Below are 26,578 nucleotides of genomic sequence, written 5' to 3'. Positions count from 1 at the left end.
AAGAAAGAGATGGTTAGAGCTCTTAGAGATAGTGGAATCAAGGGTTATGGGGATAAGGCAGGAACAGGATACTGATTGTAGATGATCAGCCATGATCATAATGAATGGTGGTGCTGGCTTGAAGGGCTGAATGGCCTAGTCCTGCACCTAATGTCTATTTTCTATTGTCTATTGTCACCTCTCAACCTCCTGTGTTCCAGGGAAAAAAGTGTCAGCCTATCCAGCCTTTCCTTATAACTCAAACCCTTCAGTCTTGGAAACATCCTTGTAAATCTTTTTCTGCACCCTGTCCAATTTAATAACATCCTTCCTCTCACAGGACAATCAGAACTGTACTCCAGAAGTGGCCTGAAAAACATCCTGTTGAACTGCAACATGACATCCCCGATTCCTATGACATAAGGGTTTGAGCAGTGAAGGCAAGGGGGCCAAACGCTTTACTCACCACCCTGTCTACCTGTGATACAACTTTCAAGGAACTATGTACCTGAACCCTTAGCTCTCTGTTTGACAACACTCCCCAGGGCCTTACCATTAACTGTATAAGTCATTCCGTGGTTTGTCTTACCAAAATGCAACATCTTAAATTTATCCAAATTAATTTCCATCTGCCATTCCTCAGCCCACTGGCCCAGTTGATCAAGATTCCATTGTACTCTTAGATAACCTTCTTCATCACTGTCAACTATACCACAAACTTTGGTGTCATTCTCAAATTTACTAACCATACTTCCTATAGCTAATGCCCTGAGATAAAAGATATTTGGGTCTATTTTCACCCCACTCATTTTCTTTACTTGATGAACTGCACCGCTGATACCCTGAACACCCTAGGCCCTTCCAACTACAATCCTCTGTGCCCCAGCCCAACCCTCCATCTCAACCACCTTCCAGTCATCCATGCACCAAATCCCAACTTATCTAACCTGACCTCGGCCCTAACCTACCCTCGCTACTCTGGAGCCTCCATGCTAGTTGCCATACTCCTGCTTCCTGCCGAATTCAACAAGCTCCTGGAAGTGGTCATCCACAACAAGATTTATTGGACTCTTCATGAGGGCGCAATGGTTACAAACGCTCAACAATGTCTTTTCTTCCTCACGCAACTGAGGAAATTTGGCATGACGGCAAACACCCTTGCCAACTTTTATAGGCGCGCCATCGAGAGCATTCTGTCTGGACATATCACTACCTGGTATGACAACTGTACCATTCAAGATCGGAGACTGTTACAGAGAGTGGTGAACTCGGCCTGGACAATCACAAAGGCCAACCTCCCATCTATAGAATCCATCTACCAGGCCTACTGTCAAGGAAAGGCTGCCAGCATTCTTAAAGATCCATCCCACCCTGGCAATGTTTTTCTACAACCTCTACCATCGGGGAGAAGGTACAGAAGCCTGAATATACGCACCAGCCAGTTTCGAAACATTTTCTACCCTACTGTCGTTAGAATACTGAATGGACTCACAAACCCTTAACATTTGCCTGTACCTGTGTTTTTGTTTTTGCCGATGTTTACCTATTATTTTCTTATCTGTGAAACTTAACTCTGTGATCTGCCTGTATTGCTCGCAAGACAAAGCTTTTCACTGTACCTCAGTACACGTGACAATAAATTCAGTTCAATTCAGCTACCCAATGACGTCACACACAACTGCACAAGCTTGCATGCCACCTTCAAACAAACATCAACCAGGAGCCATGAGGTTCTCATGCATCATTGATTAAAATCATGAAGCTAGGAAATAACCAAATGAAGGTTGCAGTATTTAGGGCTTGCAAACGTTTTTGAAGTGAGAGGTACCATCCTCAGATGGTGATGGCTAACGTGAAGGAGCATAGCTTTAAATTGAGGAGTGATAGATATAGGACAGATGTCAGGGGTAGTTTCTTTACTCAGAGAATAGTCGGGGTGTGGAACGTTCTGCCTGCAGCAGTTGTGGACTCGCCAACTTTAAGGGCATTTAAATGGTCAGTGGATAGACATATGGATGAAAATAAAATAAAAGGTTGGATGGGCTTCAGATTGGTTTCACAGGTCGGCACAACATCGAGGGCCGAAGGGCCTGTTTTGCGCTGTAATGTTCTATGTTCTATGTTCAGCCGTGGGCCTGGATTTAAACCTGACTCAAGGGCTGACTTCATCTCTTCATTGAAAATCAAAATTTTAGCTCTTGCCAAATGCTGTCCCACTCCTCAACAAATTTCCCCACTTAGAGGCTCCATTAATATTCTCCTCTATGCATATTTCTCTTTATTTCTTTTTAATGCCTCTCCTCCACCATCTGTCTTTTATTCTTTCTTAATACTCCCTTTTTTTTCTGTCTTTCCATATTTTTCTCCCTGTCTCTTGTGCTCAAATTCTCTCTTCCCTGTTGTTTGCTGATTTCTTGTGAAAGAGGAGACCGACACTAACTGACTTCATTCCACTCCCAGCCTTGTTTAACCTGACACTGTACGTTAGTCCCATGGTGGGATTAATTGTACAAAGAGCTCTAATACTAAATGACGTGGTTAAATATTAATCTATCAATCTATCTTACTCCTTCCTTTGCAAAACACACAATGCTCAGATCCACAGCCATCTCATATGGCCTTTCTTAGAGTCTGCTGTCAGTTGACATTTCCTGTATTTTCAATGACCTTTAGCAGCATTGACCAATTGGCCTTCCTCTCGAACAATTTCAGTTTCTGAGAGAACTTCACACACCCCCTCTCTTGAAAAGCTGTGCCAAAATGTGTTCCTCCTATCTGTTTGAATCTGTTCAATATCTATTGTAGTCAAGAGTGTGGTGCTGGAAAAGCACAGCAGGTCAGGCAGTATACAAAGAGCAGGAGAATCAGGAAGGGCTTATTCCCAGAATGTCAATTCTCCTGCTCCTCAGATGCTGCCTGACCAGCTGTGCTTTTCCAGCTCAATGTTGTGCCAACCTGTGAAACCAATCTGAAGCCCATCCAACCTACACTATTTCATTTTCACCTATATGTCTATCCACTGACCATTTAAATACCCTTAAAGTTGGCAAGTCTACAACTGCTGCAGGCAGAACGTTCCAGGCCCCGACTACTCTCTGAGTAAAGAAACTACCCCTGACATCTGTCCTATATCTATCACCCCTCAATTTAAAGCTATGCTCCTTCACGCTAGCCATCATCATCTGAGGATGGTACCTTTCACTTCAAAAACGTTTGCAAGCCCTAAATACTGCAACCTTCATTTGGTTATTTCCTAGCTTCATAATTTTAATCAATGATGCATGAGAACCTCATGGCTCCTGGTTGATGTTTGTTTGAAGGTGGCATGCATCATGTTAGCTTTGTGCAGTTGTGTGCGATGTCACTGGGTAGCTGAATTGAATCTGCATTCCTCACTTTCTCCCAATATCTGTAGCGACCATCTTGTGGGTCAAATACACAATGGACACATGAACATCATGGACACACTATGAACATCAATTGACACCGATGGTGTGTTTCTTCCCTTCTTCCATTCTTAGCTGTCCCTCCACATTACCGAACACAGTTTAGCAAGTAGTCCTCATTTTGATTTGAGTGTAAGTCATAGGGTATCTGACATTGTGTACAATGGGCAGCCGATCCTGTATGGTTCTAGCCTGTAAAGTTCTGCACCTTTCCCTCTGTAGTCTCACACCTATTTATGTCGATCTTTCATAAATAAATACTTGAGAGTGAGGATGCCCAGTACTACTATAAGGCTGTACTTATGAAACTTCGCAATGCAGCAGGATTAAACCTACTGCTGCTAATCAACTGCTCCAGACTAATTACAAAGATCTGTAAATCCTATGATTCTAGGTCATAGCCAAAATACCCTGCAATCTTCTCTGATCTTGGAAGCAAAACAAAACTGGGACTGGCTACTCACATTCTCCCCGTGTCTACGTGGGTTCCCTCCGGGTGCTCCGGTTTCCTCCCACAATCCAAAGATGTGGAGGTTAGGTGAATTGGACATGTTAAATTGCCAAATAGTGTTCTGGGATGTGTAGGTTAGCGGCATCAGTCAGGGGTAAATGTGGAGTAATGGGGTAGGGGAATGGGTCTGGCTGGGTTACTCTGTGGAGGTTTGGTGTGGACCTGTTGGACCAATGGCCTGTTTCTGCACTGTAGGGTTTCTATGATTACTCTTTAGTCAAGAGGTTGCCTGTAACTACAAGTTATGAGGACAACAGAGCCTATTAATTCCGTGCATGCTTCAAAATCCCTGTTCCAACACGTATTCTCTTATTTTTAATCCACTTCAGTAACCATCTGCCGTTCTTTTTTTGTCTTGTATTCCAGAAATTCATGATTAAAACATTAGGAAGTTGCTGAGGAAACAAGTACATGCAGAGGCTCAGAGGTTAGGAATGCTTGGCAGAGCAGGCTTGATGAGACAAAGGTACCTTTCCTTTCACCTATGTCCTACATTCCAATTCTCATTTCAAGCTGCCAGTATCAGATGCCCATCCTCTGAGGTCAAAACATCTTTCCTGAGGTCAGGTGCAGAGACAGATGGAAAGAAATAGGATCTAACTAAAGCTTTATTTTGTTCTGGTATAAATCCACCCACTTACAATCTGCATAGATCTTGTATAAGCATACCCTCTGCATCCCCCTCTTACAAAGATGTTGATTTGGGACACCTATTCGAGGGCACTTTCACGACTTTTGTGACTAAACATTTTAGATTAGATTAGATTACTTTACAGTGTGGAAACAGGCCCTTCGGCCCAACAAGTCCACACCGCCCCGCCGAAGCGCAAACCACCCATACCCCTACATTTACCCCTTACCTAACACTACGGGCAATTTAGCATGGCCAATTCACCTGACCTGCACATCTTTGGACTGTAGGAGGAAACCGGAGCACCCGGAGGAAACCCACGCAGACACGGGGAGAATGTGCAAACTCCACACAGAAATTTCTGCAGAAAAAATGCAAATATGGGAACTATCCACCTTTCTGTCCCCTGGTATCAGGGCAGATTAACATCAGTGTGGAAACAGGCCCTTTGGCCCAACAAGTCCACACCAACCCTCCGATGAGTATCAGACCCAGAACCATTCACAATTACTCTACATTTACTCCTGACCTAACTTACACATCCCTGAACACTGTGGGCAATTTAACATGGCCAATTCACCTAACCTGCTTATCTTTGGATCATGGGAGGAAACCGGAGCACCCAGAGGAAACCCACACAGACACGGGGAGAATGTGCAAACCCCACACAAACAGTCGCCTGAGGCTGGAATCAAATCCAGGTCCCTGGTTCTGTGAGACAGCAGTGCTAACTGCTGAGCCACCGTGCCTTTTCTGGACTGTCTCCAAGCAACCAGCAGCCAGGCTGGGTAGTGCCACTGGAGGGAATCACCAGGGTCTGTGCCATCAGCGGGTCTGAGCTTGGGCAGCACAGACCTCTTCGTGGCAGTGATTACTCTGAGCTCAACAAACCCCACTCTGGTGTCATAGAGACAGAATCAGTAAGGCTTCTCCAATCAGAGAATTTGCCTATGCAATGCTTCTCCAGTCACAGATGTTTGTATCTCAAATTCAAAGCTGATAGGCTCGTGAGTGAGCCTATCAACATCTAACATGGGAGCGAGCCAGTCTATAATTGGAGAAGCTGTATGGAGTGGCTGTGTGCAGCAGTTCTATTGGGTGAAGGCCTCGGGGCTTACCAAACAGGGTCCCAAGGCCTCAGGAGATTTCCAAGTGTGAAACTGGGAAACAAGGCGGGGACGGGGGAGGTGATAGGGGAGGAACTGCTAGTCAGGTCCAGAGGATGCAGGAGGTGGTATGAAGGAGGAGGAGGCTGTAAAGAGTAGGGAGAGCTAGGGGGATAATGGGGAAAGGAGAAGGTTGCAAAGAATATTAGAAAGAAGGAGGCATGAGGGGAAGAGGAAAGAGAAGACTTCAAGCAGTAGAAGAGGAAGTTTAATGTTGATTGGTAATTGAGAATATTGATAAATTCTTCTAATTCTGCTTTCGTGCAAATCTAATATGTCAACTCAAATGCAGAAGGTATTGGTTCCATACGAATGCATCACCTCATAAATGTCAGTTAGAATGAATAAAAAAGCCCCGACAACCAAGCATTAGTATTTGAAAAAATCTCAAGAAGCACACTTGGAAAAAATATATTTTGCCATTGATTCAGGTTCAAAGAAATGAGGCTGGTTGCACAATATAAACAACTGAGCTGCGTGTAATTGTCTGACAAAGGCTTCACTGTGATTATGTCATACTGAAACCTAAGCTTAGAGTGGGGACCTTTCATAGAGGCATAAAGATCAAAGCAAACTCATTTTGCAGGCATCTGTATAAAATAGTTTGATCTCACTGTGCCTATGGTTTCCGATTCTTGAACCAGACGTTTGTGAAGGCTTTGAATAGGACTGAGAAAAGATTCACCAAAATGACTCCAGGGCTCAAGGGTTACAGAGGGGCTACAGTTGTCTACTGAAGAACCAATGATAAACAATCAAATAGCTCAGATCTAATTACAATTAATCTGTTTGGCAAAATAACCACAAAGCTTTTACGATAAAAACCTTTTACACACTGAGTAGTTCGGATTTGGTACGGACTCTGCTTCTATGGGTGGAACAGTGGCTCAGTGGTTGGCACTGCTGCCTCACAGTGCTAGGAACCTGTGTTCAATTTCTGTCCTTGAGTGAGTGTCTGCGTGGAGTTTGCACACTCTCCCCATGTCCGCGTGGATTTCCTTCAGGTGCTTCAGTTTCCTCCCACAGTCTAAAGGTGTGCAGTTTAGATGGATTGGTCATGCTAAGTTGCCCGATAATGTCCAAGGTTGTGCAGGTTGTGTGGATCTGGATGAGGTGTTCTTCAAGGGTTGCTGCAGACTTAATGGGCCAAATGACTTATTTCAGCACTGTAGGGATGCTGTGTTATTGTGATGGATTTAAGTGCAAATTAGCATTGAAAGGAGAATTGGATAAATACTTGGAGAACAAAAATAAGGAAATAATGGGTGGGGAGGGCAAGGGGATAAAACTGACTGGATTTCTCTTCAAAACAGTGGGCACAGATTTGTTGGTTTGAATAGTCAATGCCTTCTATTTCCTCCAGAATGCATTGCATAGTTACTTGACAGAAGTGGTCATGTATTAACGTGGGCGGGAGGAGAAATACGACCCAGAAACAGGAGTACCAGAATTCTTTCCTCTCCCTTGCTCTGAAAGTCCCTTTCAGTAGGAGAAAGTGAGGACTGCAGATGCTGGAGATCAGAGTCGAGAGTGTGGTGCTGGAAAAGCACAGCAGGTCAGGCAGCAGGAGAGTCGACATTTTGAGTATAAACTCTTCTTCAGGAATGATCAAACCCCTTTTAATAGCCTTTGCTTCAGAATTCCCTTCCTAAATCACTCCACCTTTTTCCTTCTTTGAGGCATTCTTCAAATTGTGCTTTTTTGATTTAACTGAATTGAGTTTTTTGAAAACGTAATGAAGAGGATTGATGAAGGCAGAGCAGTCGCCGTGATCTATATGGACTTCAGCAAAGCATTCGACAAGGTTCCCCATGAGTGACTGGTTAGCAAGGTTAGATCACATGGAATACAGGGAGAACAATCTATTTGGATACAGAACTGGCTCGAAGGTAGAACGCAGAGGTGGTGATGGAGGGTTGCTTTTCAGACTGGAGGCCTGTGACCAGCAGTGTGGCACAAGGTTCGTTGCTGGGTCTACTGCTTTTCATCACTAATATAAATATTTTGGATGTGAACATAGGAGGTATGGTTAGTAAGTTTGCAGATGATACCAAAATTGGAGGTTTAGCAGACAGTGAAGAAGGTTACCTCAGAGTACAATGGGATCTTGACCAGATGGGCCAATGGGCCAAGGAGAGCCAAGATAAATGTGAGGTGCTGCATTTTGGAAAGATAAATCAGGGTAGGACTTATGCACTTCATAGTGAGGTCCTGGGGAGTGTTGCTGAACAAAGAGACTTTGGAGTGCAGGTTAATAGATCCTTGAAAGTGGAGTTGCAGATAAATAAGATGGTGAAGAAGTTGATTGGTATGCTTGCCTTTAATGGTCAGTGTGTTGCGTATTGGAGTTGCGAAGTCATGTTGTAGGTGTACAGGACATTGTTTAGGCCACTTTTGGCATACTGCGTGTAATTCTGGTCTCTCTGATATAGGAAAGCTGCCGTGAAACTTGAAAGGGTTCAGAAAGGATTTACAAGGGCTGGAGGGTTAAAGAAACAGGGAATCACTGGATAGGCTGGAGCTATATTCCCTGGAGTATCAAAAGCTGAGGGGTGACCTTATAGAGGTTTACAAAATCATGAGGGGCATGAATAGGATAAATAGACAAAGTCTTTTCCCTGGGGTGGGGGAGTCCAGAACAAGACAGCATAGGCTTAGGGCAAGAGGGAAAAGACTTAAAGGGATCTAAGGGGCAACTTTTTCACACAGACGGTGATGCATTTATGGAATGAGCTGCCAGAGGAAGTGGCGGAGGTTGGTAAAATTACAACATTTAAAAGGCATCTGGATGCGAATATGAATAGGAAGTGTTTAGAGGGATATGGGCAAATGCTGGCAAATGGGACTAGATTAGTTTAGAATATCTGGTCAGCATGGACGGGTTGGACCGAAGGGTCTGTTTCCATGCTGTACATCTCTATGACTCGATGACTGTATGAATTATTGGTGACCTGCCCTTAGAGTTCTTTATGCGTCTTAGGATCAGGTTTTGCTCTTGAATGCCCCTGTGCCGTATATTGCAACATCTTAGTACTTGAAGGATGCTATTCAAATACAAATTGTTCTGATCCAGCCCCATGAGACAAACATTAACACTAGTTTCTTTGGTTACCATTCACTAGATTTAATTGGCTTTTATATAGAACATCCTCTACAGTTCCAAGCTTCTTAGGATTTCAAAAAAATGTCTGTTCTACCTTTCTTCAAACCAGAGAGGCTAGCCTTGTAATTCCCACATTCAGTTCCTTCCTGTTGCAACTACCGACATAATCTGCCAACTTCGCAGCTTCCATGAGTTTATGGGTTGATAGGTACTGGGGTCTGTCCCCTTCATGCTAGTTCATCATAAAGCCAAGGTGTGACACATCTGATATGGGATTATAATACTGGTGAGCTCCTGTACTAACAGATTCTCTCTCTGCGTGATGTCCAGCATCGAACTAACATCTTTGGGTTTTCGAAGGACCATAAGACATAGGAGCAGAAATTAGGCCATTTGGCCCAAGTCTGCTCCACTATTCAATCATGGCTGATAAGAAACTCAACCCCATTCTCCTGCTTTCTCCCCATAACCCCTTTGATCTCCCTTGATAATCAACAACCTATCTAACTCCATCTTAAATACACTTAATGCCCTGGCCTCCACTGCCTTCTGTTGCAATGAATTCTATAAATTGACCGTTCTCTGGCTGACGAGGTTTCTCCTCATCTCCATTCTAAAGGTCTTCCTAAGGCTGATCTCTTGGGTTCTAGTCTCTCCGCCAATAGAAACATCTTCCCAATTTCCACTCTCTCCAGGCTTTTCAGATCGCCCACCCCATACTTCTAAACTCCATCGAGGAAAGACCTGAGTCCTCAAATGTTCCTCATATGTTAATCTTTTCATTCCTGGGGCCACTCTCATGTCCCTCCTCTGGACTCGCTCCAGGGTCAGTAGAATTTGCGTTTTGAGTCTTTGCTTGCATTAAAATTGCACAGATCTGAATGTTTCATCAAAACTCCTGCAATAAACTCATTGGTTCCTCAAGCAGCAACGATGTCAAGCAATTTCTTTAAAAAAGTACTTTCAGGCGACAAATTTCAGCAGCTCAATAGAAACTGAAAGAACTGCGGATGCTGGAAACCAGAAACTAAACAAAAAGTTTCTGGAGAAGCTCAGCATCCGTGGAGAGAAATCAGTTAATGCTTTGGGTCCGGTGACTCTTCCTCAGAACTGTGTCGGATTAAGTATTGGAAATTCCTGAGAGTAGAGTCCTTCAAAGGCCACCTCTTTTGATGTGGTCACACTAATGACAATAATATTCATGCTTGCTCTCTGTTTACACCTCAAGGAGACATAATCCCACATGGAACATCAAGGAGTCCAATAGCTACCAACTGGCCTTTCAGATTCTTCAACAGGGCATGGGTATCTGGAATCTGACGTAAGCCAGAGCTGTAAGGATGGCAAGTTCCCAGAAAAGCTCTTAGTGAACCAGATGGGCTTTTAATGATAATTGCCAATGGTCACTGTTACTAAAACCAATTTTCAATTCCCAATTTCTTGAATAATTAATGAAAATCCATCACTTGCCACAGCAGGATTTGCCCCTGTGTTCCCCAAAGAGTTAGACTGGGTTTGTTTACAGTGACCTTTTCATTTCTCCACCATCAGTGAGCAGCATAGGTTAATACATTAAGGGCAACAGCCCATTTGTTAGTGATGGAAAAGTCTTACTCACCACCAGGTCTTGATTTGTTTGGAAGGATTCTAGATAATTGGAGTAATGCTCATTATCCATCTGTTTGAATATTGCAGTCATGCATGCCACAAAATTACTCTGCAATAGAGAAACACCAAGAGAATTAGCCGTGAAGGATGCTATAGAAATGTGAGTTCTATTTCTCTGCCTTTCTTTTCACTTCTCGGACACAGTACCATTTTCAGAGGGAAGACAAAATCCTTTGTTGCAACCGTGATTGCTAATCAATGCTGACACCATGGTCTTCAAAATGGTTACACAACTTGCACTGAATAAATCCTCTTCCCTAAATTTATAGACGAGTGTGTGTCGCTGGAAAAGCACAGCAGGTCAGGCAGCATCTGAGGAGCAGGAGAGTCGACGTTTCAGGCAAAATGTCATTCCTTATGCCTAAAATGTCGATTCTCCTGCTGCTCGGATGCTGCCTGAACTGCTCTGCTTTTCCAGCACCATACTCTTGATTCTGATCTCCAGCATCTGCAGTCCTCACTTTCTTCACTCTAAATTTATACTCAAACAGTTTCAATAACTGGTCAGGTGTTCTGCTTTGCCAGATTATGTTCTGTACAATTTACGACTCACTATCTCTCCAGCCTATTTTGTTCTTTGCTTCCACACACTTGACGCTTTCCCTTTGAAGAAGCAGGACTGAGACTCAGTTTTGAAATGAACCATGGTTATATAGAAAGAATAGAGTAATGACCAAGTTCAGGGTTCCAAATAATGTTTTCCTAGGGAAAACCTCCTTCTATTTTTACTGGCTGTTTTGGAACAGTTCCAAGGCAGATATCCAATAAAAAGTTTGAAGGTGAAAGATCTAATGTCAAAATTGCATTTTAATTCAATCACAGGATTGATGTGGTTGGACCAGTATTTCACTGGCTGGACCAGTATTGATTGCCATTCCTTAACCACCGTTGAGAAGTGGCAGTGAGCTGTTCTTTTGAACCACTGCAGTCCATTTGGTACATCATCAAAACATCATCAAGAAGGGTGTTTTTGACTTTGACTCAGCGGCAACAAAGGAAGGGCCATGGAAAGGGTGACTAGACAAAGACTTTTCCCCTGGGTAGGTGTGTAGGTTTAAGGGAGAGGGAAAAATTTAAAAGGGCAACTTTTTCACACATGGGTGGTATGTGTATGGAATGAGCTGCCAGAGGAAGTGGTTGTGTTTAGTAAAATTACAATATTTAAAAGGCCTCTGGTTGGATACATGAGCAGGAAGGGTTTAGAGCAATATGGGCCAAGTGCTAGAAAGTGGGACTAGGTTAGTTTAGAGTATCTGGTCAGCATGGAGGAGTTGAACTGAAGGGTCTGTTTCCATGCTGTACAGTTCTATGACTCTATGAATGGTATGTATTTCCAAGTTAGATGACGTGATTCTTATGGAGCAGTGATAGTGTCCCTGTGTTTGATCCAGGAGATCTGGGCTCAAGCCCCCCCATGCTCCAGAGGCATGTCATACCATCTCTGAACAGATGGATTCTCCAAGTCAGGATGGTGAGTGGCTTGAAGGGAATTTGCAGCTAGTGGTGTTCCCATGTATGTGCTGCCTTTGTCCTTCTAGATGGTGGAGGTTTGGGAGAGGCTGGGAAGGAGCCTTGGTGAATTTCTGCAGTGCATCTTGTAGATGGTACAGATTTCAACTACTAAGCATCAATGGTGGAGGGAGTGAATGTTTGTAGATGTGATGTCAATCAAACAGGCTGCTTTGTCCTGGATGGTGTCAAGCTTTCTGAGTGTTGTTGAAGATGCACTCATCTAGGCAAGTGGGGACTATTCCATCACACTCCGAATATATGCCTTCTATATACTGGACAGGCTTTGGGGAGTCAGGAGGTGAGTTATTTTTTACAGCATTCCTAGCCTCTGACTTGCTCTTGTAGCCACAGTACTTATGTGGTGAATCCAGTTCAGTTTCTTGTCAATGGTCAACTCCAAATTGTCAATAAATGGGAGTTTCAACAATGTTGATGCCATTGAATGTCAAGGGGTGATTAGATTCTCTTAGTATGGGTAACAGGCCCAACAAGTCCACACTGCCCCTCCAAAGAGTAACCAACCCAGACCCATTCCCCTACCCTATATTTACCCCTGACTAATGCACCTAACACTATGGGCAACTAAGCACAACCAATTCACTCGACTTGCACATTTTTGGATTGTGGGAGGGAGCCAGAGCACCTGGAGGAAACCCATGCAGACACTGGGAGAACATACAAACTCCACACAGACAGTTGCCCGAGGTAGGAACTGAACCTGGGTCCCTGGTGCTGTGAGGCAGCAGTGCTAACCACTGAGCCCCCGTGCCACTCTGTGATGATTAGATTCTTTTTGTTGGAAGTAGTGGTATCAGGTATTTGTTTGACATGGTAAAAACAATGACTGCAGATGCTGGAAACCAGATTCTGGATTTGTGGTGCTGGAAGAGCACAGCAGTTCAGGCAGCATCCGAGGAGCAAAAGCCATGAAGGGCTTTTTCCTGAAACGTCGATTTTACTGCTCCTTGGATGCTGCCTGAACTGCTGTGCTCTTCCAGCACCACTAATCCAGAATTTGTTTGGCATGAATGTTACTTGCCAGTCATCAGCCAAACCTGAATATTGATCATCTATTCGCATTTGGACATGGACTACTTCAGTTTCTGAGGAGTCGCGAATGGTGTTGAACATTATGCAATCATTGGAGAACACCCCCAGTTCTGACCTTATGATGGAGCGAGGGTCGTTGATGAAGTAGCTGAAGATGGTTAGACCTAGAACACTACCCTGAGGAAATCCTGCAGAGATGTCCTGGAGCTGAGGGGAGTGATCTCAAACAACCACAGTCATCGCTCTTTGTGCCACGTATGACAATCCCAGTGGAGAGTCTGCCCCCTCATACCCACTGATTCCATTTTTGCTAGGACTCCTTGATGCCACACTTGGTTCAATGCAGCTTTGATATCAAGGGCTGTCACTCTCACCTCAGCTCCAGAATTCAGCTCTTTTGACCATGTTTGAACCAAGGCTATAGTGAGGTCAGGAGCTGGGCAGAACCCAAACTGGGTGTCACCGAGCAGGTTATTGCTGAGCAGGTGCTGCTTGAGAGCACTGTTGGTGACACCTTCCAGCACTTCACTGGTGATCGAGAGTAGGCTGATGGGGCAGTAATTGGTCGGGTTGGATTTGTCCTACTTTTTGCATACAGGACAAACCCAGGCAATTTCCCACATTGTTGGGTAGATGCCTGTGTTGAAATTGTACTGGAACAGCTTGGCTAGGGGAGTGGCAAGTCATGGAGCACAGAACAATGTCAGGTGTTGTCAGGACCCATAGTTTTGCAGTATCAGTTACCTTCAATCATATTTTGATATTATATGGAGTGAATCAAGTTAGCTGAAGACTGACATCTGTAATGCTGGGGACCACACTGGAGGAGGCTGAGATGTATCATCCACTCAGCACTTCTAGCTGAAGGTTGATATAAATGCTTCAGCCTTATCTTTTGCACTGATGTGTTGGGCTTTCCCACCATCGAGGCTGGAGAAATTTATGAACTTTCCTCCTCCAGTCAGTTGTTTAATTGTCTACCACCATTGGAAGTGGCATGGAGCTGCACAGCTTATATCTAATCTATTGGTTGTGGAATCATTTAGCTCTGATTTGCTGTTTATGTTTTTGTCAGTAGTTGCATTAGGTTGCAATGCAAGTAGTCGTGTTTTGCAGCTTCACCAAATTGACACCTCATTTTTAGGTCTGCCTATTGCTATCTTGCACTCTCTATTCAACCAGGATTAATCCCATGGCTTGATGGTAATGATTGAGTGGTGGATGGGCTAGGCCATGAGGTTGCAGATTGTGTTGGAGTACAATTCTTTTGCTGTTGATAACCCACAGTACCTCCTGGATGTCCAGTGTTGAGATTTAAGATTGGCATGAAATCTGTCCCTTTTAATCCAGCAATAGAGTCACACAACTCAGTGGAGAGCATTCTCAATGAGAAGAAGGGATTTCATCTCCACGCTATGATGTGGTGGTCACTCTTATCAATAGTGTCATAGACATGTATCTGCAGCAGGTAGAGTAGCGAGGAGAGAATAAAAGTGGTTATCTTATTGGTTCCCTGACTAGTTACCACAGATCCAGCCTATTAGTAATGTACTGGAGGACTCAGTCAGTTCTACTGCTGATGAGACACACTTGGTAATGGGCACTGAACTTCTCCATCCAGAGTATATTCTGTGCCCATGACACTCTCAATGCTCCCTCCAACTGGGGTTCAATATAGAAGGGTAGTGATTCTGAACTGTATTGCTGAGTTGGGTTCAGTTGGCTGGACACATGGTACACAGTACTGAGCAATGCCAAGCATGGGTTTATTTCCTACATTGGCTTACATGAAGGTCCCACCTCCTCAACAGCGACCCTCACCTGTGGCATGGCGACCCTCAGATTAAATCACCATCCATCATTTTCCCTCTGTCTGAGAGAGCAGCCCTATGATCCTATGCCAACTTTCCCTTGTCTGCCTGCACCTTCCCTGTCCATTGCCCACTGTGCCACGTGTTTAAAGGAGGTGTGGTTATGTCTATCTCAGGATTTACCTCTCCAGTTCTTTCCCGCACTCACCACAACAGAGTAGTGGGCAAGCCCTTTCTGCAGGACACCTCACATGGGTCAGCAGGACTAGGTCAGTGTCTACTTGAAGAACCGAATGATCCACATGGCATCGTTGCCACAGCTGGCACCAAGTTCTTTGAGATAATTGTTTACATGAGAGATCTCAGTCACCAACCACTTACACCCCTACAGCAGCTTAGTAGAGCTGTGGGCAGTGCCTAGTAACTGGAATAAGATCAACAAACTCATTTCCTTTAAGGGTGAGACCCCTGTACTGTAATCTATCGACAAGGACGTACAATCTTGGTCAAGACTCCAGTCGAGTGCAATGCAGCCAGAGTTGGTACACTGTCAGAAATGCTATCCTTTAATCCAGACATTTAAACAGCATCCCTCTCAGCTACCCACCCGCCACACCCCACCACCCTCTCAGACTGACAGACGCGATTCTAATCGAAAGAAGAGCGGGGGAGATCTTGTAATGCCCCAGTTAACCTCCGTCCAGTATTGACGCTGTGGATTATCTAGAAAATTGCACAATATTGACATGAAAATTGGGCAGCCTCCACAATCCGCGATGCCAATTTTTATAGGTAGGACAAGTGGAAAATCCAGACTTGCCCCTTCCCCTACCCTACGTCCTACCTCTCGGGCCTTATGCCCGAAATGACGACTCTCCTGCTCCTCAGCTGCTGCCTGACCTGCTGTGCTTTTTCCAGCATTACAGTTTATGACTCCTCCCCCACCTCTCACCACATCCATGCTGAGGACAGCTGAGTTGGTAGCGACGAGGTGTGAAATAGGCTGTCCCACACAGATCAAGGAACATTTACCTAACATTTGGCAAGCTGAAAATGGATCCTTAGGACCAAGTGTGTTTAACTATGAAGACAATCAGCAGCAATATAAATCATACTTTAAATTTAGAAATGTTCTGGAAACACTGCCTTACAATCATCGAGCTCGAAGTGACTGGTGCTGAAATATTCTCCATTTCACAACTAAACACTACAGTGTTGGAAAGCACAGTGCCTCAACCCTGAAGTTTGATGGGGTTGTGTTGTGCAGTGTCCTAGCTGAGAGAATCTCAGAGACCGTGGCGTTATGACCAGTCAGAAATTGAAAGGAACATCTCAACATCTATCAAACAAAAACACAAAGTACTGTGGATGCTAGCAACCAGAAACACACAGAAATTGCTGGAAAATGCAGCATTTCTGCAGACAAATTGAAGTTAATATTTCGGCTCCAGTGACCCGTCTCCAGAACTGACTGTATCTGGGAGAAGGCTGGCCTTTATGTTGATGTTGGGGTCGGGGGAGGGAGGAGGATGAAGCTGAGTGAGACAGAACGACAGTTCAGCAGACAAAGGAATGGTTAATGGTTAGCCTGGGAGAATGAATAGCTGCTAATGTGGGCCATTAGTAGCTGACAATGAGTTGGCTGGAGTAACAGTCCATGTGATGACAAGGCTTGGTGAGTGAGGATTGGGGTAAGGGCATGGGAAAAGGTGCCTCAGGCCCTGAAATGATTGAACACGATATTGAGTCTTGAAGACTGCAGGTCCCCTCAAGCAGAAAATGAGGTACTGATCTTCCAGCTTGCACTGAGCTTCACTGGAGCACTGCAGCAAGCCTGAGACAGAGATGTTGGCCGGGGAACAGGGTGGGGTGTTGAAGCGATAGGTAATTGCAAGCTCAGGGTCATTTTTGCAGGCAGAACGTAGGTGTTCCGCAGAATGGTCATCCAGTCTGCATTTATCTGCTCTACACTGGGGAGATGGCCTTATCATAATGTGGGCTGCGACCACAAACAACCCATTGTCAGCTACATCTGCATTAGCAGGTATTGATTCTCCTAGACTGACCTTTACCCCTTCTTTTTTCTGCCTGACTATTGGTCTCTCCCGGGGGAAGGTGAGGACTGCAGATGCTGAAGATCAGAAACATTGATTCTCCTGCTCCTCGGATGCTGCCTGACCTGCTGTGCTTTTCCAGGGTCACACATTTTGACTATTGTTCTCGCCCACTGAGTTCCATTACGTCCTCTGAGAAGCAAGAGAATCAACGTTTCAGGCATAAGCCCTTCATCAGGACTCTAATTCTCCTGTTCTCCTGCTCCTCGAATGCTGCCTGACCTGCTGTGCTTTTTCCAGTGTCACAGTTTATGACTCCTCCCCCACCTCTCACCCACGTCCATGCTGAGGACAGCTGAGCTGGTGGAGATGAGGAGTGAAGTAAACTGCAGTAGGGATATCCCACACAGATCAAGGATCATTTACCTAAAAACTCATTTGGCAAGCTGAAAATGGATCCTTAGCACAAAGTGTCTTTAACGATGAAAGAGAATCAGCAGCCATATAAGTCACACTTTAAATTTAGAAATGTTCTGGAAACACTGCATTACAATCATCGAGCTCTTAGTGACTGGTGCTGAAATATTCTCCTCGTGTCTACATTTCACAACTAAACATTACAATGTTGGAAAGCACATTGCCTGAACCCTGAGCATCTGGGGTTTGATGGAGTTGAAATTTAAACAGCCATTGTCTTGTGCAGTGTCATAGCCCTGTAACTGCTGAGTGAATCTCAGAGACCGTGCCGTTATGACCAGTCAGAAGTTGAAAGGAACATCTCAACATCTATCAAACTAAAAACAAAGGACTGTGGGCACTCGCGACCAGAAATACACAGAAATTGCTGGAAAAACTCAGCATTTCTGTAGACAAAATAAAGTTAATATTTCGGCTCCAGTGACCCGTCTACAGAACTGACTGTATCTGGGAGAAGGCTGGCCTTTATGTTGATGTTGGGGTGGGGGGAGGGAGGAGGATGAAGCTGAGTGAGACAGAACGACAGTTCAGCAGACAAAGGAATGGTTAATGGTCAATCTGGAAGAATGAATAGCTGCTAATGTGGGCCATTAGTAGCTGACAATGAGTTGGCTGGAGTAACAGTCCATGTGATGACAAGGCTTGGTGAGTGAGGATTGGGGTAAGGGCATGGGAAAAGGTGCCTCAGGCCTTGAAATGATTGAACTCGATATTGAGTCTTGAAGACTGCAGGTCCACCCAAGCGGAAAATGAGGTACTGATCTTTCAGCTTGCACTGAGCTTCACTGGAGCACTGCAGCAAGCCTGAGACAGAGATGTTGGCCGGGGAACAGGGTGGGGTGTTGAAGCGATAGGTAACTGCAAACTCAGGGTCATTTTTGCAGGCAGAACATAGGTGTTCTGCAGAATGGTCATCCAGTCTGCATTTATCTGCTCTACACTGGGGAGGTGTCCTTACCATAACATGGGCTGCGACCACAAACAACCCATTGTCAGCTACATCTGCATTAGCAGGTATTGATTCTCCTGGACTGACCTTTACCCCTTCTTTTGTCTGCCTGACGATTTGTCTCTCCCAGGGAGGGTGAGGACTGCAGATGCTGAAGATCAGAAACATTGATTCTCCTGCTCCTCGGATGCTGCCTGACCTGCTGTACTTTTCCAGCGTCACACATTTTGACTATTGTTCTCGCCCACTGAGTTCCATTACGCCCTCTGAGGAGCAAGAGAATCAACGTTTCAGGCATAAGCCCTTCATCATGACTCTAAGTCTCCTGTTCTCCTATTGACTCTCCTGCTCCTCGGAAGCTGCCTGACCTGCTGTGCTTTTCCAGCAACACACTCTCGACTCTGAACTTCAGCATCTACAGTCTTCAGTTTCTCCATTACTTCCTCCTCCCACCCCACCTTCAGGATATAGACCAACCATTTCCTAGCTACAATAAGTTCCGAAGAAGAGTCTCCGGACCCAGAAACGTTAACTTTGTTTGCCCTCCATAGATGTTGCCAGGCCTGTTGAGTTTTTCCAGCAATGCCTGTCTGTGTAACTCAAAGTCTATGTTGTGCACTTTAATCAGAGGATACAAGGCAGTGTGAAGAGCAAACAACAACGCAGTTGGTGACAATGAAAAGCCAAAGTTCAGAAGCGAAGCCTGGGCAATAAACAGAAATCTGAGGCAACAATACAAAGGTTTCACAGGGAATGCCAAACTGAGTTTTTTTCACAGAAATTAATGATAATCGTTGAGAGCAGGTGGGCATTCCAAACTGGTGACTGTTTACTATGAGACACCTTGGGAGAGTGGGCGGTGTGAATTAGCTTTCAACAAAGCCTCAAAGCCAGAGAGAGTGGTAGAGAGAGAGAGAGAAAACACAACTGATGAATACGGCTAGCAACTGTATGTGTTGCATGTGTTGTACTCTGCACAGTTTTACCTCTGTCCTAGATGACTAATGGTGAACCTATCAATCAACATTTTGCCAAACATTCTGTCTTAAATACTTGGCTACATTTGTGGTTTATTGCTCTCATATGAGCGTGGGTAATGTGAGATAGAATGTTCCGTTGTGAAATAGACTGCTGTCATTCAGTATCCCAGTTTGCTGAAGAAAAGGACTTTTGTTAAGTGCCAAATGACAGCTTGTCCCTAAACTAAGAACCATGGTCATTTAGCATTGTCATCTTCATTGAGAAAAGGTTAAGACAAGTGGGTGATGCAGAAATGGGGAGAAACCAACTGTTTTAAATTCAATGCATTTGTACTTGGGATGCTGACATCTCAAGCGAAACTGGCATTTAGCGGATCTATCTCAACGTCCTTGAGAAGTAGTTGGTGAACTTTCTTGTTGTCAGTGTAGTGAGGGTGCTCCTACAATGCTATTAGGCAAGGAGTTCATGGATGATTAAGGACTGTTTTGTAATCTCTCAATCAGGAAAGTTTAGAACATGGAGATAAGGTGCTCTCATACATCTTCTGCCTTTGTCCAGTGTGCTGGAAAGGAGATGCTACTAAAGAAACTTCAGTTGGTCCAGTAAACATCGACTCTACTGCTCCTCGCGTGGTGCCTGACCAGCTCTGCTTTTCCAGTGCCACACTTTGTGACTAGTGTCAACAGCACTCATTTATAAACCTGGTTGGAGTATATTTTCAATAAGTAGAATTGATATTATGAAAAATTGAAGATTTTTCGACCTTTCCGTAACTCTGAATGTTCTTGCAAAAGCTTTGTCGCTGTTGGTTCTGTGTTATACGTCAAGGCTATTGTGCATAAAGCTTGAAAAGGCACATTAAAATGTAGAATGTTAATCCTATCGATACCTTCACTCGTTACAAAACAGAGACGATGAGGCTCTGAGCCTTGACACAGAGCAAAACGGGAAAATAAATCAATCTTCTCTAGCCATCTAAGACACAGCAGGGTAAATGAAGGCAAAAGCAAAAAGGAACCTGAGGCTAAATAAGGACATGACTTAGATCTGCAGTAAGGAAACAAAAGCAAAACCTTGCTAATGAGCCACAGCAGGTGAAGACATAATAGATTGGCAGGCAAAAAGTCCTGTAATGATATCCAAGGGGACAAGGTTGATTTATAGTGATTAGCCCAGTCAAAGGTGATTTCAGTATTAATGATCAAATATTCTGTGATGAAGTCAGACGTCAGTGGCATACTTAGTTCAGAAGAATTCAGACACAATGTTTAGCAGTCTCAAATTCGCGAATGTAACTGAAAAAAAGCCTTGAGTTTTTTTCTGATATTTAAATGCGATGAGTCAGCGATCAGCCTCTGTCTATGTGTGTTAGGGAGCGCTAAAGAGAATCGCAATGGTGAATGTACAGAAATCCACCAAACGTTTGCAAACTCATCAGTTCCAGAAGAACTTAAAGAGCAAAGATTGGGATTGAGTGACTGGAAAGTATATTGCTGGGAAAAAGGGTTGCATCTTTCTTTTTACTGCTCGTGATGAGACATTTTTAAATTGTCATTATGTTCTTTTGTTATAAGTACATTGGCAGCTTTTTGTAAATATTTTCAGTGATTGGTCACCACAGTATACAAACTGCAAAACAAAAATTTATGGTCTATAAAGGCAGGTTGCCCTCTAAGACTTCAACTGACTTGTCCTTTATTTCCATAATCTCTGATCAGTACACATCCAAAAAGGTTATTTTCCAAAAGAAATGCATCTAATTTTCATTTGAATAAATTAATTCTGAAGTTTTCGATTACCTTTCAAGGGAAGTTATTCTAAAGAGTAGCCCCTTGCTCACTGTTCCCACAGGTGGGTTGTGAATTCACCTCAAATTGTCCACTTTTTCCACACAACTTCTATTACTTCTGAGAAACTTATTGAAGTTCATGCATAAAGGTACTGAACCTTAAAACAGATTTCCTCAGACTTTATCTTACTTAAATTACTGAATCTTGTTGCTACATATTTGCCAGACTAGTGAGTATTATAGCCCCAAACTGTCTTATTTGTGCTGTTTGATAACAGCTAAGTCCTCTGCGACTGTCCTATGTAGAGGTACAATAATGATCGGTATTCAATTAACTGGGATACTCTCAATTTTAAACAGCGTTCCTGTCAGGCACCGATCCATCCGCTCTCCCTCCCACCCTCCTCCGCCCTGTCAATTTGAATCCTTTTTCTCATTATTCTGTCTGAACTATTAGCTGAGTGGGTGGAGAGGGTAATTCTCAAGCTCTATCAAATCTCTCTTATTTTTTCTAACAGGTATAATTGCGCTAACACTTTATGTATGTCCTCCTAATTACTGCTCCATGTTGTGGGTGGAAAGGGCCAATATGTGATGGAGAAAAATGGAAATCAATTCAGAAATGGTTGCGTTGGCCAGCTACCTCAATGGATAAAGACATCATTAGTAAATATGAAAATGGTTCCATGTTCAGCTATTGCTGTCTAGTCACACATTTTGGAATTTCCCACCCTCTTCCCTGCAAATCTTTCCACTTGTTGACTCTCCCTTTTTCGAAATATTAGTTCCAATCAACCACTTAAACCTATTTTTTTAAGTCATTTCTCATAAAGTCGCTATTTCCGTCCCTGTATCAATTTTATGTTAATGTGCATTGGGGCACTGCACTGTCCTCAAGATGCAGTATAGATGCACATTGTTGCTGCTGGGCTGTTGACTTGTGCTGACTTGACTATTCTCACAGGATTCTGTGACATTTGCCAATTCAAGTTGTGGGCTTGTGACAGGAATAGTCATTCAGTGCTGATTCCTTGCTGGCAAATGTACAAAGAAAGTCTGTGGAATCAGTTGCAAGAGTTGGTTAAACAACACAGAGACTTCAGAGAGCCAACCACTCGAGCTGGTAGCTCGCGTGCACAAACCCAGACTGGCGATCAGGGCTGAAATCACAAAGCATGCCAAAAAATACACATTTTTTGAAAGAAAACTCCAAGAAAAGCCCATCTTGTCAGACAGACAGACCTCCACACTTGCATTAATTATAAAGAACATTCTTTTTAAAATCAATTTTCTCTCAAAGATGCCGTTAACGAGGAGCAGAGTGTGAAGGTTTGACAGGAATACAACGACGCAAAGTCACCACAAGGACTTGCTGCAGAGTACAAAGTACAAAATGACTTCAGTATCTCTGATCCTAATAGATGCCTCAATATTAAAGTAGCTCTGGTAAGTTTCAACAGTTCAAAGGACGCCCCAGTTTTAATGTACTTTGATCAAGGGAAATGAGTCAAACGTTCATTGAAGTCAATGGAGCATGTAGATTGGGAACTTCAAGTGTAAAATAGGTGCCACACTAAACCCACTCATGGGTTAAGTTAAGAATGAGTCTTCAGCATCGCAAAATGTAATATATTCCATGATATCACTTTATCCTGGCGTTTGTCAAATTCACTCTACATTTACAACATAGAATCCCAACAGTATGGAAGCAGAGTATTCAGCCTATCAAACTCACACTAACCCTCCGAAGACCATCCCACCCAATCCTTGTAACCCTGAATTTCCCATGGCTAATCCACCCAGCCTGCACATACCTGGACACTATGAGCAATTTATGAGCCCTTCTTGAAGAAGGGCTTATGCCCGAAACGTCAATTCTCCTGTTCCTTTGATGCTGCCTGACCTGCTGCGCTTTTCCAGCAACACATTTTTAAGCTCTGATCTCCAGCATCTGCAGTCCTCACTTTCTCCTACGCAATTTAGCATGGCCAATCCACCTAATCTGCACACCCTCAGACTGTGGGAGGAAACCAGAGCAAACGCACGCAGACACAGAGAAAACATGCAAACTCCACATGGACAGACACCTGAGGGTGGAATTATCTGGTGCTGTGATGTAACAGAGTTCACTACTGAGCCATCATGCCTATCCATGGCTAAATAAGTCAAAATTCTCAGGTAGGCAGTTGTTTTAATACAGTAATGAAGCAGACAACATTTCCATTTTTTAATTATTTATTCATTTTATGAGATGTGGGTGTCACTGGCTGGGCCAACATCTATTGTTCCTCTCTAGTTGCCCTTGAGAAGGTGGGGGTGAGCTGCCTTCTTGAACCGCTGCAGTCCACCTGCTGTGGGTTGTCCCACAATGGCATTAGGGAAGGAATATTTCCAAGTCAAGATGGTGAGTGGCTTGGAGGGGAACTTGAAGGTGGTGGTGTTCCCCTGTATCGGCTGTCCTTACCCTTCCAGATAGAAGTGGTCGTCAGTTTGGAAGATGCTGTCTAATGATCTTTAGTGAATTTCTGGAGCATATCTTATAGATAGTATGCAGTACTGCTACTGAGCATCAGTGATGGAGGGAGTGGATGCTTGTGGATGCAGTGCTAATCAAGCAGGCTACTTTGTCCTGGACGGTGTCAAGCTTCTTGAGTGTTTTTGGGACTGCACTCATTCAGGCCAGTGGACAGTATTGCGTCAAACTCCTGACTTGAGCCTTGTAGACAGGCTTTGGGTAGTCAGGAGGTGAGTTAATCGCCGGAGTATTCCTAGCCTCTGACCTGCTCTTGATGTCACTCTGTTTATGTGGTGAATCCAGTTGAGTTTATAGTTAACGATAACTCCCAAGATGTGGTCAGTGACGGTAACACCGTTGACTGTCAAGAGACGGTGGTTAGATTGTCTCTTATTGGTGATGATCATAGCCCGGTATTTGTGTGACATGAACGTTACTCGCCACATGTCAGCACATTGGCCATTCTCTTCTCTCCTTCGGACAAAGACTGTCAATTCCAAGGCTTGCATCTCAAATATTTCAGAATCCAATTTGCACATGGTCCCGATGTGTTAATGAAGGTACACTGGCTGTCCATTAGACAGTTCAGTGTCTCAACAAGCTTTGGTTCGTCTCATTCTCACCACAAACTCAGGAGCACAAGATTCAGGGTGACAATACTGAGGGAATGTTGCACAGTTGGAGCTGTCATTATTCAGTTGAGATATTAAACTGTCATAAGCTTCATCGGTTCCATCGAACAGTGAAGACTTCACTTGGCCAACATTACCCTTTCTCAACCATCAGAAAAGCAAAATCAGCTGGCCATATACTTTATGACTTTTGGCTGGGTGTACGGTGTGTGAACTGAGTTTGTCACACTGATCTAATCACTGCTCCTTGTCAGTGACTTACAATGTGTGAAGTATTTCGGATGTTTTGATGAGATGCTTTGGTGAGGTAACATGTTATATAAATATGTTTTGTAATTATTTTTTTCCAAATGATGAGGAAAAAAAAATCTTTCATCTGTAAACTGAACATTTGCATTGCCAACGTGATTTTTTTCTCTATATTTCTTTAGTTTAAAATCTGAAGTTGTGTGTCAGCTTTTGTTACAACCCTGATGGAGGAGGTGCACAGGGAAACAAACTCCAATCTTCAAGAACTATAATACTTCTTGAAAAGGATAAGTGCCACAGTTTTGTTTTCTCATTAGAGAGACGGGTGCTTGTTTAAATTGAGGCTCACCATATCTTGGAAGAGAGGAAATAAAGTTCTTCATTGTGATCTTAGCTGGTGTGGGAATTGAACCCACGCTGTTGGCAGCACTCTGCATTACGAAGCAACCATCCAACCACATGAACTAACTGACCTCTCCCCCATTCCTTTCACTCAGACCTTTATTTGGAGAATTGACCAACTGAACCACAGAGATGATTAATATAAAAACTGAAAGAACCGTGTATGCTATAAATCAGAAACAAAATAAGAAGTTGCTGGAAAAGCTCAGCAGGTCCAGCAGCATCTGTGAAGCGAAGTCAGGATTAACGTTTCAGGTCTGGTCACCCTTCCTCAGAACTGCTTCCTCAGTTCTGAGGAAGGGTCACTGGTATCGAAACGTTAACCCTGATTTCTCTTCATAGGTGCTGCCAGACCTGCTGAGCTTTTCCAGCAACTTCTGATTTTGAGATGATTACCTTACCTGACAAATCCAAGACAAAGTAAACTTTCAACAGATTGCATCAAAAAACAAACATGTCACTTATTATAAACAAAGCTACCCTGTAATATGTAGGAAAGTGGACTTGAGTCAGAGTGTATGGGAAGTTTTACAGCATGGTAAAAGGCTGTTCAGCCCATCAATCATCAAGCATCTATCTATTCATTGTCTTGAATGTTTATGCCTCCACCAGCCTTTCAGGCAGTGAGTCCCAGACACCTACTAGCCTCTGGGTAAAAAAACAAACCCTCAAGTTGCATCTAAACCTCTTGCTCTTCATCTTAAAGCTGTGCCCTGGTTATCAACCCCTCTACAAAAGGGAAACATTGTCCCTATCTACTAAATTTATGCCCCTCATAACTTTATTCACCTCAGTTAGGTTCCCCCTCAGCCTTCTCTGCTCTAAATAATTCCATCGTATCCTATCTACTACCAACCGTTACCATGCAAACTTCAAACTTTCCTCTTTCAGTCCAAGTATGGAGCCATTCATTAACACATAGGCAGACAAGGTAGACAATTCTGCAAAAATATTGTTGATGGTAAACCATCGTCAAAAAGGAACAAATTCTGTGGATCAAGAGTTTAAAGCACAAAGGGTGAAAAGAGGTGACTCTCACAGCTCTGTTTGGTGTTTGGTGATGATACCACATTGTTGTCAAACACAGAAGAACCTCAATTCAGTCGGTGTCCAGTTGCACATAGTTCTTCGCTTGGCTTAGACATTCTTCTTTTCAATGTTGTTAAATTTTTTTAAAATTTGTCCACTCACAGAGGGGGAGAGATAGATAGAGAGATACAGAGAGAGATAGAGAGATAGAGAGATAGATAGATAGAGAGATAGATAGATAGATAGATAGATAGATAGATAGATAGATAGATAGATAGATAGATACCTGTCTTAGCCTGCAGTCCTTCTGAAGGTGTGAGTGTATCTGCCCTCTCCTAGTTCTGTTACAAACTGCAACTTGAAACAAATCCAAAAGATGTTGCTAAGCCTCATCAAATACAAAGACACCAGCAATAACTGATTCCACTTTGTGTCACAAAAGTATCTTCTCCATAAGTTACATGACCATGTCTGAATGATAAGGAGAAAGTGGGGACTATAGAGGCTGGAGATCAGCATCAAAAAGTATAGTGCTAGAAAAGCACAGCAGGTCAGGCAGCAGCAGAAGCGCAGGAGAATTGATGTTTCGGGTATAAGCGCTTCCTCAGGAATGTCTGATGAACA

General features: G+C 43.7%; 1 protein-coding gene across 1 annotated transcript in view; it reads right to left on the bottom strand.

Annotated features, from left to right (window-relative positions):
* LOC122556798 (dedicator of cytokinesis protein 2-like) overlaps positions 1–26,578 on the bottom strand; it is a 754,195-nt gene that overhangs the window by 225,542 nt on the left and 502,075 nt on the right. The window contains exon 28 of the mRNA XM_043703987.2: positions 10,455–10,553. Within this exon, the coding sequence (XP_043559922.1) occupies positions 10,455–10,553 (99 nt within the window). The remainder of the gene's footprint in view (positions 1–10,454; positions 10,554–26,578) is intronic.

Source organism: Chiloscyllium plagiosum, unplaced genomic scaffold (genome assembly GCF_037043375.1).
Source record: "Chiloscyllium plagiosum isolate Xiang-an unplaced genomic scaffold, Cpla_swu_hap1 HiC_scaffold_16, whole genome shotgun sequence".
Classification (NCBI taxonomy): domain Eukaryota; kingdom Metazoa; phylum Chordata; class Chondrichthyes; order Orectolobiformes; family Hemiscylliidae; genus Chiloscyllium; species Chiloscyllium plagiosum.
This window is presented reverse-complemented; position numbering and strand designations above follow the sequence as displayed.